We start from the raw sequence: 16,669 nt of genomic DNA, 5'->3' as shown, positions 1-16,669 counted from the left end.
ACAATAAAAAAAAGCCTTGAATCTTCTACCATCTCTCTGTTCTGACGTCTACAGCTAGTGTTAGAGCAATATAAGGGGACATGATTAACAGAGTTATTAGCAGAATTCACTCTGAACTCTTCTCTCTCTGTTCTGATGTCTACAGCTGGTGTTAGAGCAATATAAGGGGACATGATTAACAGAGTTATTAGCAGAATTCACTCTGAACTCTTCCCTCTCTGTTCTGATGTCAGCAATGTAAGGGAACATGATTAACAGAGATATTAACAGAAGAAACTCAGAGTCTCTCAAGATAAAGTTATTCATTTAGGATTATTTAAACCTGGATAAGTGCAACTAAAATGGTAAATTAACGAGAAAATAATCAAAGTATTCTCTGAGATTATGAAGTCATTCATTTTTGCCAAGTGGTACATTTTGTTATCTCAGATATTTCATTTTATTTCCTGTATTTATTTTTTTTTTTCTCGTATAATTTGACACTTTATTCTACATTTATTTTTTGTAAATATATGTTTTTCCTTAAAGAATAATCACCTTTTTTCCTTGCAAATTTGTGGCTTAAAAAAGAAACCATCCAACCTGCTTTTCTCACATATTTGTAAATACAGTTGTGACTTTTTTTCTTGTATATTTAATACTTTATTCTTAGAGATTATTCAACAACAGTTTATCTAGTAAATATGTGTACTTTCTCTTATTTAGCAAAAATAATCTTAGAGAATAATCAACTTTATTTCCCATAATTGTGCGATTTAAATCCAACTTTTTTTTCTCGCATATTATTAGTTTGTATTCTGACAGAATAACCAACCCTTTCTTTGTATATTTGTGACTTTTTCTTGTTCATTTGAGTTTTTTAAACATCCGAGAATATCCACTTTTATTTCTTGACTTTTTCTTAATATATATTTTAAATCTTATAATATTATCCCTCTTGTAACAACCTCTGAGTTGTTGTGTTTATCATAGAGTGGCGAGTAAAGACTGGTTTATAATTAAATGTGGAGTCAGTTCTGTCACCTGAACATCAGCAGGAGAGGACTCTTTAAAGTAGAGACACTACATACTGATATACACCTGAACATGAGCAGGAGAGGACTCTTTAAAGTAGAGACACTACATACTGATATACACCTGAACATCAGCAGGAGAGGACTCTTTAAAGTAGAGACACTACATACTGATATACACCTGAACATGAGCAGGAGAGGACTCTTTAAAGTAGAGACACTACATACTGATATACACCTGAACATCAGCAGGAGAGGACTCTTTAAAGTAGAGACACTACATACTGATATACACCTGAACATGAGCAGGAGAGGACTCTTTAAAGTAGAGACACTACATACTGATATACACCTGAACATCAGCAGGAGAGGACTCTTTAAAGTAGAGACACTAAATACTAATTTCTTTCCCTTTTCACAGGTGGAGTATTTCTTCAAGATTCTGGACAGGTGAAGCGACAGGAAGTGATGTTCTGCACATTCAAAGAAAGCACAGTTGTCTCATTTTTCTGTTTATTGTTTCAGCCTTATGCAGATTAAATAAAGTGACAAGAGCAGACTCCTGACAAGTGTTTGTGATCTTCAACATTGAATTAAGTATTTTTCACACCAACTAAACATCTTATTACAACGGGATACTGCATTGCCTCTGATATTCTAACTTTTTTTTCTTTTTTTTTGACCAGCGACTTTGGTATTAGATTCATACATTTACACTTTGAAAAAAATGTACAACTGCATAAATATAAAATTCTTCCACCATGAAAATGGCTAAAAACATTCAATAGTAAGTTGCACCACGTCACGTGATGTCTCCAGCAAAACAGATTTCAAAGCACTGAGTTGCCACCGTTTCCGTGGAGATGACAGGCTTCTAGGCTGGACCCACAAAGCTCTACTCTAACGAATTAAGAAGTATCAAACAGAAATGTCATCAAACCATATCCTACAGCTAAGGTGAACAACACAGAAAAAGGTGTACAGATGTATCCTTCCACAGTGGATAAAGAAACACGCACAAAAAAAAGGTTTCCATGGAGCGCAGTCATTTACTCACACACGGGGCCGTAAAGGTTCAGAGTACCATGCTAGTATTTCAGTTAGTCAGAGCACATTAACACACACTCTCACATGAAGTAACACCTGCACACACACACACACACACACCTTGGACCACTAAAGCAGACATAAGACAGAAGAGATTACAACAGGACTGGACTACAGCACGTGACACTCCAAAAATATATAGAAACCACGTTAGGATGACACACGGGGACAACACAGCTCGCTACACGTCAGTAGTGGAATCGCGGTTTTACAGTAATACACGAACGCATCCCATGGCTCCAGGAATATTTTCATGTTCAGTAGAATAAATATTTGCTATTGCTACTCTTGTATTTTACATTCTAACCCTCGACAAACACACGGAAAAAGCTAGTGTAAAGCACACAGATTAAGTGTAGGTCCTGTATATGATGAATGTTCAAAGACTAGTGGTGTTTTTTTTTATCTGAACTCTTTTTAATTTGCTCTACATTTTATTATCGGGTGTTTCTTTTTTTCAAAATGAGAGTGCTCGTTCACGGCTGAGGTCACGAGGCGATGGTGAACTTCACGTCAAAGCGTCCCTGATAGCGGTCCTTCTCGCTGTAGTCGATGTTGGCGCCGTACACTTTGCACTCGATGCGCAGCTCCTGATCCAGGGTCAGGTTGGTGAACTGGATGGCCACCAGAGGCTGGAGGTACTGGGAGTGCAGCAGCTTGCCGTAGTACGGGTAGTATTGGAGGGGGAAGCCTTCGCCCATGCCGTAGTACTTGATCTCTCCGATCTTACTTTCATCTTCCTCTCTCTGCAAACACAAGAGTGGAAGTTAGAAATCTGACCTGTTTTTTCTAACAGCAAATCAAATCAAACTTTATTTGTATAGAGAGGCGAAGTCCCTCCCTTTCCGGGGAGCTCCATGGGACCTTATTTCAGAAAAAGTATGTATTGAAGTCAATGGAGAGAGAAAGATTATCTTTCGATCCCGTTTGAATTGTGCCACGAATTACACATACAGGGGGTCCGCGGGGTCTTAAAAAGTATTACAAGTTGATAAATCTGATAAAATGAAGGCTATTAAAAAGTATTAAAGGGCATTTTCCAAGGTATTACATTTTGTAGCTTGTTTCCAATAAGTATATAAATGGTCCAAAGAGGTTGTATTCTACAGTCTGCCTGAATGTAATCATTGCGTAGGTGTGTAGTGTGATTCTGTGTAGTTTATTTATGGCATCCCGTTGGGTTTGACGTCATCTGAACAGGACATCGCACGCTCACTGCTTGATAGCGCAAAGGTCCGTTTACGCCGGTTGTTAAACAACATTGTTATGGGGAAATGCAAGTCTGCGTCCAAATGGTTGGAAGATAAGGAGGAAGGACAATCAATACTGTATATAGTCAATGTGAGGTAAAGTGTGTCGCCAAGGTAACCGGTTAAAACTCCAAGTGGCGATGAGGTCTTAAAATGTATGGAAAGGGTCTTAAAAAAGGTCTTAAAAGGTTTTACATGTGACTTCAGGATTCCTGCAAGCAGTGAGCGCGCGATGTCCTGTTCAGATGACGTCAAACCCAACGGGATGCCATAAATAAACTACACAGAATCACACTACACACCTACGCAATGATTACATTCAGGCAGACTGTAGAATACAACCTCTTTGGACAATTCATATACTTATTGAAAACAAGCTACAAAATGTAATACCTTGGAAAATGCTGTTTAATACTTTTTAATAGCCTTAATTTTCGCACCCCGCGGACACCATGCCTGATACATGTTGTGTATAAACAACGGAAATGGAGGAAGTATTCAGATAAGATAATCCTTGATTGATCTGCTGGGGTAATCAGGTGTCTAATAACGGTGCAACACAAGATAGGAAAGCTACAAATACAAGAAACACTCTTAGTAAAAGTGGGTATGTATAATAAGCAATTTGTACTTTAAGTAATACATTATTGCAAGAAAACGAATTATTAAAGTAACGTTGAAAGTAAACCTGTAAGATGAATCAAATGCTGTTTAAGTAAAAAATACTTCCCTTCGAATTATAGTGGAGTAGAAGTGGCATGAAAAGTAAACCCAAAAGTAAACAAGTAGCTCCGATGTGCCGTACAGGGTTTGAGTTGAGTCACTAAATGACTGGCTGTATGATAGACAGAGCGGGTCAGACGTACCTTGTTCTTGCAGTAAATGGGGATCAGGTTGGGCTGAGATTTGACCTGCAGCGCCTCGGGGAGAGACTGGTTGTTGGTCGGAGCCTGAAGAGAACAGAGAGAGAGGTTAATTAAAAACACCCTGAGCATGTGAGGAGGGGGGGGGGGGGGGGAGGGTGATTCCTAGAGATGCATAGATTTAAAATCTCCTTTTTGTTTCTTTACAAATTGATATTATTGATCGTATAGTACGTCAAATATGCTACTTTCATGTTATGTTGAGTATTGCACTCTGTTGCGTCGTAAACCTTGTTAGAAAAACGATATAATATAAAAATCAATGCTCCATAAAGTCGTTTCGGTTCAACTTTACAATAAGAATATAAGGCTTAGTCATCTTGCCAAACACGACGTGACGTCACACCTCCCGCTCTCGGGGTGGACGCCCTCTCAGCCCTGGCCTGGCGGAGACACTGCTCCAAAGTGAACATTTAATGTGACACATCTGAAACAACATCAGCCAACCGTTTAGCTAATGGGTGGCTAAACACCATCAGCTAACCCTTATAACAACATGTGATCTGTGATGGGAGAGAACACAGGGATTTCAGCCTTTGCAGACCATTAACATGCACTAAAACCTATATATCACACAAGAGGAAAGGGAGAAACCCCAAAAAGCTTAATATGACCTCTTTAACAATGTCAATGAAGCTACAAAATCAAAGCTGTAGTGCTGTAAGTGTTAGGCAAGGCACGTTTATTTATATAGCACCTTTCAACACAAGGCCATTCAAAGTGCTATACAAAAATGAAAGACATTAAGAGAATGGCATTTAAAAGCAAAGATAATAAAAAGGTAGGTGAACGTACCCGTGGTTTGAAGTTGACGATCCTGTTGAGCTTCACGATGAGGCAGGGCTTCCCGTCCTTGAAGCCGTAGTGCGTGTCTTTGAGTCCGGAGCAGGCGCCCAGCAGACTGCGGCTGAAGCGGCACGCCTTCCTCTGGCCGAGTTCGCTGTCCTCCAGACCGCCGCGTTCGATGTACGTCTGAGGAGTTTCTGCGCACAGGAAACACACATTAGACCTCAAATTAAAAAGGTGAATAGAGTGCTGCACGGAAGAACTATCTTTTTGTAAGCTGACCCTGAAGGTAGCATCTCCCTGTGATACTTAAACGTTTTCAAAGATTCAAAGGTTTTATTGTCATATGCTCAAAGCTACAGTGTAGAAATGGCAATGAAAATCTTCTGACCCGAGCTCCTCCAACAATGCAACGTGTATACTAAAATACAAAATTAAAAGTAGTGCAAAAAGTCTATATACCAGAGTTCCCGTTAGCCGGTAATTACTGGACTATGACCGGTAAAATATGCTGAAGACCGGCAAATCTAAATCTCTCCGGTCAAAATAATTTTCCCTTAGCACAATACCGCATCAGTTGCGCCACTTATGTGACCGACAAGAAGAGTGTGTGACAGACAAAAGAGTATGTGACAGACAAGAAGGGTGTGTGACAGACAAAAGAGTATGTGACAGACAAGAAGAGTATGTGACAGACAAAAGAGTATGTGACAGACAAGAAGAGTGTGTGACAGACAAGAAGAGTATGTGACAGACAAGAATAGTCAATTCTAATGTCTAACACTTAATGTGGAGAAAGAGATGTCCTGTATGGGTTGATTGTGCGTTGATCTGTTGGTAATGCCTCGGGGTTCCGGTGGGCATGTAAACAAATGCATAATGCTGCGCTATACTTTGTGGCCTCACCCGGTTGCATAGCGACGCTTATTGTTGAGGTGTCTTTTAATAAGCAGGTAGTCATATCATTAGCTAGAACTAGCTGGATCTGATCGATATGGACATAAACGCGAGTGAAGTCTAATCTGACGGGAGAGAGAGATCAGCTGCTGCTGACGAGTCGACACGCAGCTCTGCATGATCACCTGCAGCGGTGAGCGGAGCAACACACACACTTCAGGTTAGAACATCACACGTAGCTATTTTAATTACCTCTCAAACCTAAACTAGTTATAGATATGTTTAGTTTTACTGTCGGGTCACTCATTACTGGGTCCGCGAGCTGCATGATACTGACGGGCTGTCAGGAGGGAGAGAGCGCTCCGTTCATTATTCCCGTGTTATCGTAAGTTACTGTACACTTTTGAATAATGGAGTTAATCTACTATAATTAGTTTGTTTAATATCGAATCATATCAATTTGTTTTAAAGCTCAATAAATGACAAAGAAGACCTTTGACCGGCACTTTTCTCATTTTGTCCGGAAGATTTCAACTTTAACGGACATTTTGACCGGCAAAAAATAAGTATATAACTATATATATATTTTGTGCAGCTGGATAGCGTCCACATATTAATACTACTTTTATAACAGTTAAATGCAATCTTAAAAGTCAAAAGCTAACTATTAAAGAACTACATCAAGGTCACATGACTTCACATCACCATTGCTGGGAGACTAATGTTGGGCGTGTTGACGTTCAGTCGTCTCATTCAGACACAACCGCAGTTTTTAAGACGTGTTAAATCCTTGAACATTCATCAGTGTGTGTTTTTTTTACGGATTAATGTTGTAGAACAAAATGTAAATCTCTTATTTACGGCGTCTAAGAAAAACCCATCAAACTAGTAGAGCTAAAGTGCTAACTCATTCCCTGGTTTAAGGACTCATTCCTGCACACACACACACACACAGAGAGTATGAATGAAGGCAGGTTACGAATCTCCATAAGGACTGGTAAATTGATTTTAGATTTGCGTGACCAATGGTTAAATCTAACACACAGAATACTAGTTAAAAAGTATACTATAATATACACACTTGCATATGTATACAACAACTTCCAGCAGTGAAATGATTCTTCATATAAAATACTAGAATAATCCCTGCACGACTCACCTCCACAGTCCTCGAAATGTCCCTCCTCCGTCTGTATATCGATGTCGTACACCTTTAGGAAGGCGTTCATGTCGTCAATGTACTTCTTGTAACTCTCCTCGTTAGATTTGGTGTAAGCAATTTCAGATTTCACTGAGCGGGGGGTGTGTGAAAGACCTGAGAATCAAAACAAATGTTTGAGAGAATTATGAATGATTTCAGGAGAAATGAATGCAACCATGTGAGAGGAAAAACAACTAGGACTGAAGAATTGAGTGTGAAGCTTCCAAGGCGGCAGAGATGTTTCATTTCATGTCGATTCAATGTGTTTAGACCTTGTATTTTTGCAGATAAGTCTACACTGAATGTCCGGCAGTGGCTCAGTCAGTAGGGGCTTGGACTGGGAGCCGTAGGGTCGCCGGTTCAAGTCCACGACCAGACCTAAATATGGAGTGCGGACTGCCACTTGGAGAGGTCCCAGTTCACCTCCTGCCTTGCCGTGATGCCCTTGAGCAAGGCACCGGACACCCCCCTTCCCCCCTCACTCCCATTGCTCCCCGGGCGCTGTACAATAGCTGCCCACTGCTCCTAGTACTAGACTCCTGGTACTAGGATGGGTTAAAAGCAGAGAACACGTGTCACCGTGTGCTGTGTGCTCTGCATGTGTGACCATTAAAAGAGGGTTTCATCCCTCCATATTCTATTCTATAAGTATTATACTGTTAGTAGAATGAGACTCCAGTAGTGGCTGATTAGCATTGCTGTTAATCCAAACATCACATTACTACAGAAAGTTTTAAAGTCCAAAGGTCCATTTTTATTAAAGATAGATGGTATCCTTTCCAAAATTCCAGAAAAATGATTTTGTATACAAACATTTTGTGTTAATCCAAATAAATTGTAGTCTTTGAAACATGTTAACAGCTCTGACAAAACTGCTTGTTGCACACAAAGGGAAACCTGCACTGGGTCTTATTTATTTAAGACAGTTGCATTTTAAAATATATATATTAACTAATTTAATCAAATTGTATTACTTTTTGACATTCAGGATATTTCTTTGAGGACTTTTAGTGTCATGGTGTCATAAAATGTGACAAAAGACAGCGAAGGACTCAGATAAAACCCATTAATGAAGCTTTAAATGTCACCAAATAACATCTGCTGCAGCCCGTTAAAACCACTCTGAACTGTTTTTTCCTGGTGAAGAGAGTTCCTCTGAGCTGCTCTTTGTTAGAGCCTCTGCTCTATTATCTTAGGACGGCTCAACGTGGGGTCTTGGGGATTTCCTCAGATGGTCTCTGTCAGTAATTTTCCACACAGAGGCATCTCAGCGAGGCGTGGCACGAGGACGGAGCAATGGCAAGTGAAAGGAAACAAGTCGTTAATGATCCTGGCGCTCGTGTCTGTTTATTTGCTGTCACAGTTCTGAGAGTTATTGAAGCAGCAGCAGCAGCAGCGTCAGAAATAACGTTTGAGTTTCAGTGGTGGCCTGTGAAAGTTCACCACGATCCCCTGCCCCCACACTCACACACTCTCTCACGTGTGTCTCTCTCACAATGGAAACTTTTAGCCTGAGAGTGAGAGGCGGGCTCCCTGCTTCCTTTATCATGCCACTACTGGAAACTTACTTCAGCTCAAAGCAGCCACACTTCCTGCTGCTCAAAGCCGGTGACAAACTAAACCCTGTGAGCATCAAGTCTTTTTACAATAGCTGCTATAAAAAAATATGACGTTGCTGGCATAACAAGAAGATATTCTGGGCACAGACTCTCGCAGGAAAACCTCAAAACGCTCCACTGCAGCAGCGGCGTTTTTACGCTCTCACAAGATTACAGATTAGAAATATTTCTGCAGAAAAACAAGCTTTACAGGCCCCTAAGCCCTGGCAAAGGTAAATCATTTTGGTACCAACATGTATGTGTGTGTGTGTGTGTGTAAACATGTCGGCTGTGGGACAATCATTTCAGTCACAATGGGTGTACCAGCCCCCTGCAGCCTGAAGGGAAACATTGACTGAGAGAGGAGTGAAGGACAAAATGGCTGAACCTATGTAAGGTCAGAGAGACGGCTGATTGAAGAGCAGCTCAAAGACACACCCCAACGGACACACACACACACACACACACACACACACACACACACACACACACACACACACACACACACACACACACACACACACACACACACACACACACACACACACACACACACACACACACACACACACACACACACACACACACACACACACACACACACACACACACACACACACACACACACACACACACACACACACACACACACACACACACACACACACACACACACACACACACACACACACACACACACACACACACACACACACACACACACACACACACACACACACACACACACACACACACACACACACACACACACACACACACACACACACACACACACACTACAGAACCCCAAAGCCTTTAGCCTCAAGTTACACATAAGTAAAGACAGCAGATCCTTTTCCTTTAAAGCAAATGTTTAATAAGATAGGTGAATGATGTTTATTTACCTGGGGGGGCGACTCTGTCCTGATAGGTGGGTTTGTAGTTGCTCAGCGTGAGCAGCAGCGCCTGAATGGTCCCAATGAAAATGCCAGCCAAGCATCCGTAGAAAATCACGTAGAACAGGAAGATTTTAACTGTAGGGGGAGAAAATGTAATGTTATTAACAATGTGAAAGGAATGGAGAGTGAATTAATCGACACATGTTATGATCATTCATGTTTTCAGTCATATATATATATATATATATATATATATATATAATCCAAACATGATCTGGTTTTTAGCCAATGTCATGTGAGTGTTTTTCTCCTGCTTGATGTCAATAAAACATTGGAATACTTAGAATTCTTTACACGGTTGGTAGGGCTTTTAAAGATTACAATTTGAGAACGTTGAAGGGTTGGAAGTCTAAAATCCACCCAGAAGCTTCTGTTGTCACATCTAAACACTGGGCTTAAAATGCAATTGCGCAATGATATCTAACCAAATGTCTTTTACCCAAAGTAAACAATGTGTTTTGTCACTTTGTTTACTTTACAGGCACTCCATTTAACTCTGATTGTATTCAAATAGTAAAAGAGTGTAGGTTTACATGAGTTCAATTCAAGCACTTTCTCAATGTTCTAAATATCACAGTAAATTGTTCTCCAAGACTTTACACCGTTAATCAGAAGGTGATTTTGAATGTTAAAGTAGAGAAACAAGTTGAATTTAATGACCACTAAACAAAAATGATCTTAATCAAGCAACATCTAAGTCAACTCCAAGTACACTAAAACAGGGGGTTAGCATTCAGGATCAAATGTGGACTGCAGGAGGCAAGAAAAACCTTGAGAACAGTTTCAACAGACCGTCCATCAACCACACCTTTCTCTCCTCATTATGGAAGCCATTTTCGAACAGTAGGGACTCCATGAAGGGGCTTTTCTTGTCAACCTAATTTAAAATGTACTCCAATTACACAACAACAGGAGCCTCCCCCCCCCCCTCCTCCTCCTCCTCAATGTGTCACCACTTACTGTCCCAACACTGTCCTGAGTTCCCGGGCTTTGTTCATGCCCTTAATGCAGACAGAAACCCGGTTAATTAGCATTTCTTGTTTGCTTACAGTTCAAAAGACACCTAGACGAGTGCTCTAAGTAGGCTGCATGTTTTATGTTGGTAATTAAGTTTCTATCACTCTGAGATTCAGCCGATTGTTCCTGTTTTGTATCCCGCTAAACAAACCTCTTTATCAATGATTAACTGTGATGTCTCCAGGAACAACATGTAAACAATAGAAGGCCTCTTGGTGATTTTCATCTTACTAAACAAGCTTGAATGAAATCCCAGATTTACAGGTTTTTGGTGTAAACTGTAAAAGCAGCCCAAAAACGTGACAAACCTATTTTTTGCAGTAGTACAAAGTCCCCGTGGATCTTTAAAATGTTTTTTTTTTTAAATGCATTGAATACTTAATATCTCAAATATAAGGAATAATGGGTATTAAAATCTCTAAATGATGTTGTTCCTGATTTTGCCTTAATTGGTTACACATATATTTATTAAATTCCTTTCACATTAAGATCACATTGTGTGTTAAATTGGTTTTAAATGTAATTCCATGTGGCTTTAAATCTTACTTGCATTAAGCTGTAAACCCTATAAAAGGCTTATCTTATCTCCCATGCACCCTTTTAGGAGTAATTATTAATATAATAATATTCCTGTTGGGCAGGGATAGGACAGGGCCTTGACATTTCTTGCATATCAGATATCATTTTGTATCTACTGCCAGATTGTTTCCTCCATCCCTGACGTACAGTTGCAGCCTTCTCCTGGCGTCTTATTGTTTCTGATTTTGGGTGCCTGAAAACCGACAGACGGCTTTCATCTCCCCGTCCCTTTCTCATGAATGTGCTGTTGTTGTGGCACCTTCCCAAAATGTCTTCCCTCTGCTTTACACGTTTGCACGTGTAAAATCAGCCCCTGAGAAACCAGTTTGCCGGGTTAACAGCAGCCCGAGCAGCACATCCTTATCTCCCGCTGCAGAGTTTGGGCGTATTCAAATATACGGAGTAGTGTTTCCAGCAGATCTGATAAATGTATACAGGCTTGATGTTGTGTGCCTATAGGCTGCCGCTGCCTCTCAGAGCACCTGCTGCTAATGTAAATGCACGGCGAGCTATTTTCCATGGAGTCTGTGTAGCAACCGTAGCAAGGCTGCGTGATGCACCTGTTGAAAGGGAAACCATACACTGACACTCCTGGAAGAATGTGCAGGGATTCGAATTAAAGCTACAACTATATGTAGAAACATCTATTGATGCAAAATGTGCTTGTTTCTTGTCATTTTAAAGCTTAAACTGTAAGCATTTGCTACTATTCTGGCTCAATATTTTATGGTCGAACGATTTAGTATGAAAACCAAGACTGTTAATCAGTGAATTCACTATAATTAAAGCAGTGATTTATTTGAGTTTTTGACATTTAAGATATCAAATTAATGTTGCATTCAGCATCTTTCGTATGGGTGAAAAGCTTATGCAAAACATATTACATTTTGGCTCATGGAGGCAGGTGAAATGCAGTCAAATAGGCGTGTCAGCCAGGCAGTGTCAAGTTACACACAGGCCTTATTTGATTTAGTCAGCCCTGTGATTTCATCTATTTAATACCAATTAGAGCTAAGGCGATCAGTCAATTGACAGAAAATAATTGGCTACTGTTTTGATAATCAATGAACCATAATACTTGTTAGTCAAGCGGGGATCATAAACTCCTTATAGTTTCTCATTTCAGCATTTAACATGAGATGATTTCTTCCTTTTTTATTGTTTTATATGATCAAATTTCTGTGTGTTATTTCGATTTTTAAACAGACAGAACAAGGCATGTTAAGAGTGGCTCGGACTAAATGATTATCCTTTAACTGAAAACATTATTGGCAGATTAATCAATAATTAAATAGATCGATAGTTGCAGGATAGTAAGTAACATTTCGAAGAATGTTAAAAGCATTATGTAGTCATTGTGATTATACATAGCCAGAGTCAATTATGTATAAATGCGCATTAGTGACAGAAGTACTAGAGCTGCAACTAAGGATTATCTTCACTATTGATTAGTATTTTAGTCTAAAACATCTTTCTAAAAGCCTTTTTAATTTCTTATGTTTGTCCAAAGGCAAAAGATATTCAGTTTAGTAAGATATAAAGCAGGACATCTCCATTTTGTTTCCATGAAAAATGACTTAAATGAAAAATCAAGTATGCCCATTTATTTCTGTTAGTTGAACAATTGATTTGACTGAAATCCATGCAGCTTTAAGAAGGACACAACACCATTTTGTAGCTGAAAATCCAGATATACTAACAGGCAGACATGTAAATAGCTGACAGAAAGAAGTGGCCTACTGGTGGTGACAGGCAGAGTTTGAATGGAGAGCACCTCCCCCACCAGACTGCTGCAGCGTGTTGTGAAGAGAAACCACATTCACACCATGTCTCTCCACTTTTACTGACTGCCTTCTTATGTTGGACTTTACCAGCTCTGCGGTGCATTTTCAGACACATTCATCTAGCTCAAAATGTCACAAAAAAACAAGAAATGAGCCACCATTGAGGTCTGACATTGAAGCAGACATTTCACCTTCTTCCTCATAATGGAAACAGCAGAAATACACACGTTAAACAACGTATAATTAAGATTATTCCAAATGTGTTGCACTCTGCAACTCAAGGGCAGACATAGTCTACCTGTTGCTTTTAGTTAGTGCGACACCAGCCTCCCTCACGACACACCAAGCCTGTAATAAATGCTATTTAACAGTATTACTACACTAAAAACGTGTTACGGTTTTACATATTTCACCTTTAAGTAGCTCGCCATTGACGATTGTTACCACAGAGCTGCGGCAGCATTACTGTGATTTTCTTCCGCCTCAGAATCAGAAAAAAACTATTTAATATGTGAGCTTTTATGATAAGCTTTTGAGGAATGAGAGCCTGTAAACTGGTAAAGAAAAGCCCACGAATGTTCCCTTTTTTCAGTGGAAATTAAGTCTGAGATGGAGGGGGGGGCCCTAGAGACATGTGAGTCGTGATCAGTCCAGCACCGTGTTACCGAGCCGTGTCTGGACCAACCTGGATGCTTTTACACACCAAAAAAGCCATTTATAACACATATAACGAGCTTAACGGGTGCTGTTTGAAAGTATGTTTCATCCTATCAAATCAACAAGCATTGCTGACCGTCTTCAAGTATTGGAAACGGGTAAAACGATTAACTGGATCCACTAATCTCTGTTTTTTTTTTGAGTGAAAGCTAAGCCTGTTAAAAACAGGAGCCAGCAGATTAGCTTGTTATTGGGAGGAATAAATGTCCTTCTCAATGTGGAGGATAAAATAAACAACTTTCACTGTTTGGATCAGTGGAAAAGTCCTGGGCCAACACACAGACGTCCTTCAGGATGACCTTTTCATAAAGGGCGTTTTTTAATACATATCTGAGCTACGCCTTTGTTAATCAGTTCCTATTACACTGTATTACTGTGTACTCTTGTAAATTGTGTAATTTCTATCTCTAATATGTTATGCTTGCCTCTTAATGAATATGTTGCCTCTTCACTTTTGGTGTAACAATGTAAATGTCCTCTATGTGGGACTAATGGAGGTGTTCTGATTAACCATACATCCAACATCTTGTCAAAAAACAGCTAAAACACGTTTTCTGTGCAAATAACTCACATATAGCACCATGTAATAGGTGTAGTTGAAAATATGTGAATGTTTGAAACACTAGTAGACATGTGGCGTGTCTTTTAGGGGCGGACTTATTCTGTTTCTGTAAATTGAGATTTGACAACTTCTAACACAGCCTCCATTGAAAAGGCGAAGTCACGACGCAGCAGCAGCAGCATGTCAGATCTAACAGGTGCTGTGTGTCTCCAGGCAGGAAATGGAGAACAGCAAATAAACTGTTTCCACTCTCTTGAGGGGGTAACCTGTTGGTTTATGTCATATTTGCAGCTGTACATTCAGTGAAATAAAAGGATTGAATACTTACGCCAACTGCTCCCTGTTCGCCCCAAAAACTCCTTTTTCTCGGAATTCCACACAAATGACTTCCAACCGCCGTCGCTGTCCTTGTTAGCCGACATATTTAAAAACTCCCCGTTATTTTTTCGAATATTTAACGGGTTTTTTTCTTCTTCTCCTTCTTCGAGCTCCGAGTGTTAACAGTCGCCCCACAGGAAATGCGAAAGGACAGTATCGTACCCGGCTCCTCCAATAATACCCACACACACAATTTATCTCTCGGGGAAACCGACTCCGCCTGCTAACTCCCGTAATAAGTTACCCCCCTCAAGAGGGAGGGCTGCAGCCAGCAAATCAAAATCTTCCTCCGCTTTTTGCGTAGAGAGAACCGAAGGGAGGGGGGCTATAGAGACAGAAAACGTCCAACAGTCGGCAATCGTTTTAAATGATGCCGGTGCCATGGAAACAGTCACCACTGCAGCCCCCTGGTTTCCAAAAACTCACGTGGCGACTAATATGTAATACTATTGTTACGTCATAGTCTCTAATAGTCTGCTATGTGAAAGCTAGATACATAATTTATGTTATTAAAAAAGAGCCATGAACTGATTCTAACTATAACTTTTCATGACAGGTGTGCAACCAATCTTTTTTTCCATATTATGTATTACAATATTTACTACAATAAAGGTGATATTGTTTATTATTTCATCTGAAGCAGAAGGTTTTAAAAGGTTTTACATTAGCCTACTTTGGCTAACTGTTGTAACTGTTTATCACCTACTTCTATCTTGCTATTTTAACTTGAACAATTATATCCATTAGCCTGACTATTACCTAACTATTTTAACTCTATATCAAAATTACTACCTAACTATTTTAACTCTATATCAAAATTATCTAACAGCTAGCTGTTTTAACTGCTTTTCCATAACTTTTAGCCAGCTAGCCTATTTTAAAAAATGTTTCCATTTGGCTACTTAAAGGTGGGGTAGGTAATTTTGGAGAAACCAGCTCGAGTGCTCTAGAATTTGAAAATGCACAGCCGGAAGAAATCTGCCACTTCCTTACAGAGCCCCTCCTCCAACACACACGAACACGCACATGAACAATGAGGGCATGAGATAAGTTTGTGCACAGATGGAAGGCTGACAGGCAGGTAGGCCATCCAGTTATTTTAGCCGAGCCGGCTAAAATGATTGGTCGTGCTTTTTACAGTAGCCTACTACGGCTTCCACAGATGAATTTTTTTTATGGATTTTTTGTCAAAGCACTTAAGATATTCATTGCTATCGGGATGTTAAGAGCATTCCATGGAATATAACAAAAAGTGTATCTCGAGCCGGTTTCTCAAACTTACCTACCCCACCTTTAAGCTAACTTTTCCAAATATTTTACTTAAGCTTACTAGCCTATCTGTTTACTTTTAGCTAACAAAATGTATATTTCCTTTGGCTAACTAGCTATTCCAACCATTTAACCCCTACTTTAAGCTATCCATTAGGCTACGTAAGCTACCCATTTCAAATCCAATACTTTGTAAACTGTTTACTTTTAGCTAATTAACTTACTTTTAGCTAACTAGCTATTTTCAACTGTTTATACCTAGCTTTAAACTAGGCTATTTCAGTGTTAACTTTTAGCTAACTATTTCAACTGTTAACTCATAACATTTAGCTAACTAGCCTGTTTACCATGTATCCAAACCTTTGTTAACCATCCATTACTTTGAGCTAGCTAGCCATTTTCAACCGATAAAGCCTTAGTTTAAGCTATCCAAACAACTTAAGCTAATTATTTCAAATCTTTTACTTTAGCTTTCTAGCCAAACTGTTTATTTTAGCTAACTATTTATTACTTTTAGCTAACGAGCTATTCCAACTGTTTATTACTTACTCTTATCTTTTAACTATTCTATTTCAGCCATTAACTTTTAGCTAGCTATTTCTACTGTTAACCCATTACATTGAGCTACC

General features: G+C 39.6%; 2 protein-coding genes across 2 annotated transcripts in view; one reads left to right on the top strand and one right to left on the bottom strand.

Annotated features, from left to right (window-relative positions):
- nme7 (NME/NM23 family member 7) overlaps nucleotides 1–1,786 on the top strand; it is a 47,606-nt gene extending 45,820 nt beyond the window's left edge. The window contains exon 12 of the mRNA XM_034149728.1: nucleotides 1,435–1,786. Coding sequence (XP_034005619.1) covers nucleotides 1,435–1,467 — 33 coding nt within the window. The 3' untranslated portion in view covers nucleotides 1,468–1,786. The remainder of the gene's footprint in view (nucleotides 1–1,434) is intronic.
- On the bottom strand, nucleotides 1,515–15,007 carry atp1b1a (ATPase Na+/K+ transporting subunit beta 1a). Its single transcript, XM_034149729.1, has 6 exons — nucleotides 14,722–15,007; nucleotides 9,681–9,809; nucleotides 7,136–7,291; nucleotides 5,089–5,276; nucleotides 4,237–4,320; nucleotides 1,515–2,866 (listed from the first exon to the last, which is right to left on the bottom strand). Exons 1-6 carry the CDS (start codon nucleotides 14,813–14,815, stop codon nucleotides 2,609–2,611), a joined length of 909 nt encoding a protein of 302 aa, XP_034005620.1. The 5' UTR covers nucleotides 14,816–15,007; the 3' UTR covers nucleotides 1,515–2,608.
- Between the last annotated feature and the right edge of the window lie 1,662 nt (nucleotides 15,008–16,669).

The sequence above is a fragment of the Trematomus bernacchii genome, unplaced genomic scaffold, assembly GCF_902827165.1.
Source record: "Trematomus bernacchii unplaced genomic scaffold, fTreBer1.1, whole genome shotgun sequence".
Lineage (NCBI taxonomy): Eukaryota > Metazoa > Chordata > Actinopteri > Perciformes > Nototheniidae > Trematomus > Trematomus bernacchii.
This window is presented reverse-complemented; position numbering and strand designations above follow the sequence as displayed.

Coding starts and splice junctions, on each gene's coding strand:
- atp1b1a (XM_034149729.1), bottom strand. CDS start 14,815: ATGTCGGCTAACAAGGACAGCGACGGCGGTTGGAAGTCATTTGTGTGG. Junction 5,277..7,135: donor ACATTTCGAGGACTGTGGAG/GTGAGTCGTGCA, acceptor TCCTGTGCGCAG/AAACTCCTCAGACGTACATC. Junction 2,867..4,236: donor CCATTTACTGCAAGAACAAG/GTACGTCTGACC, acceptor TTGTGTTTGCAG/AGAGAGGAAGATGAAAGTAA.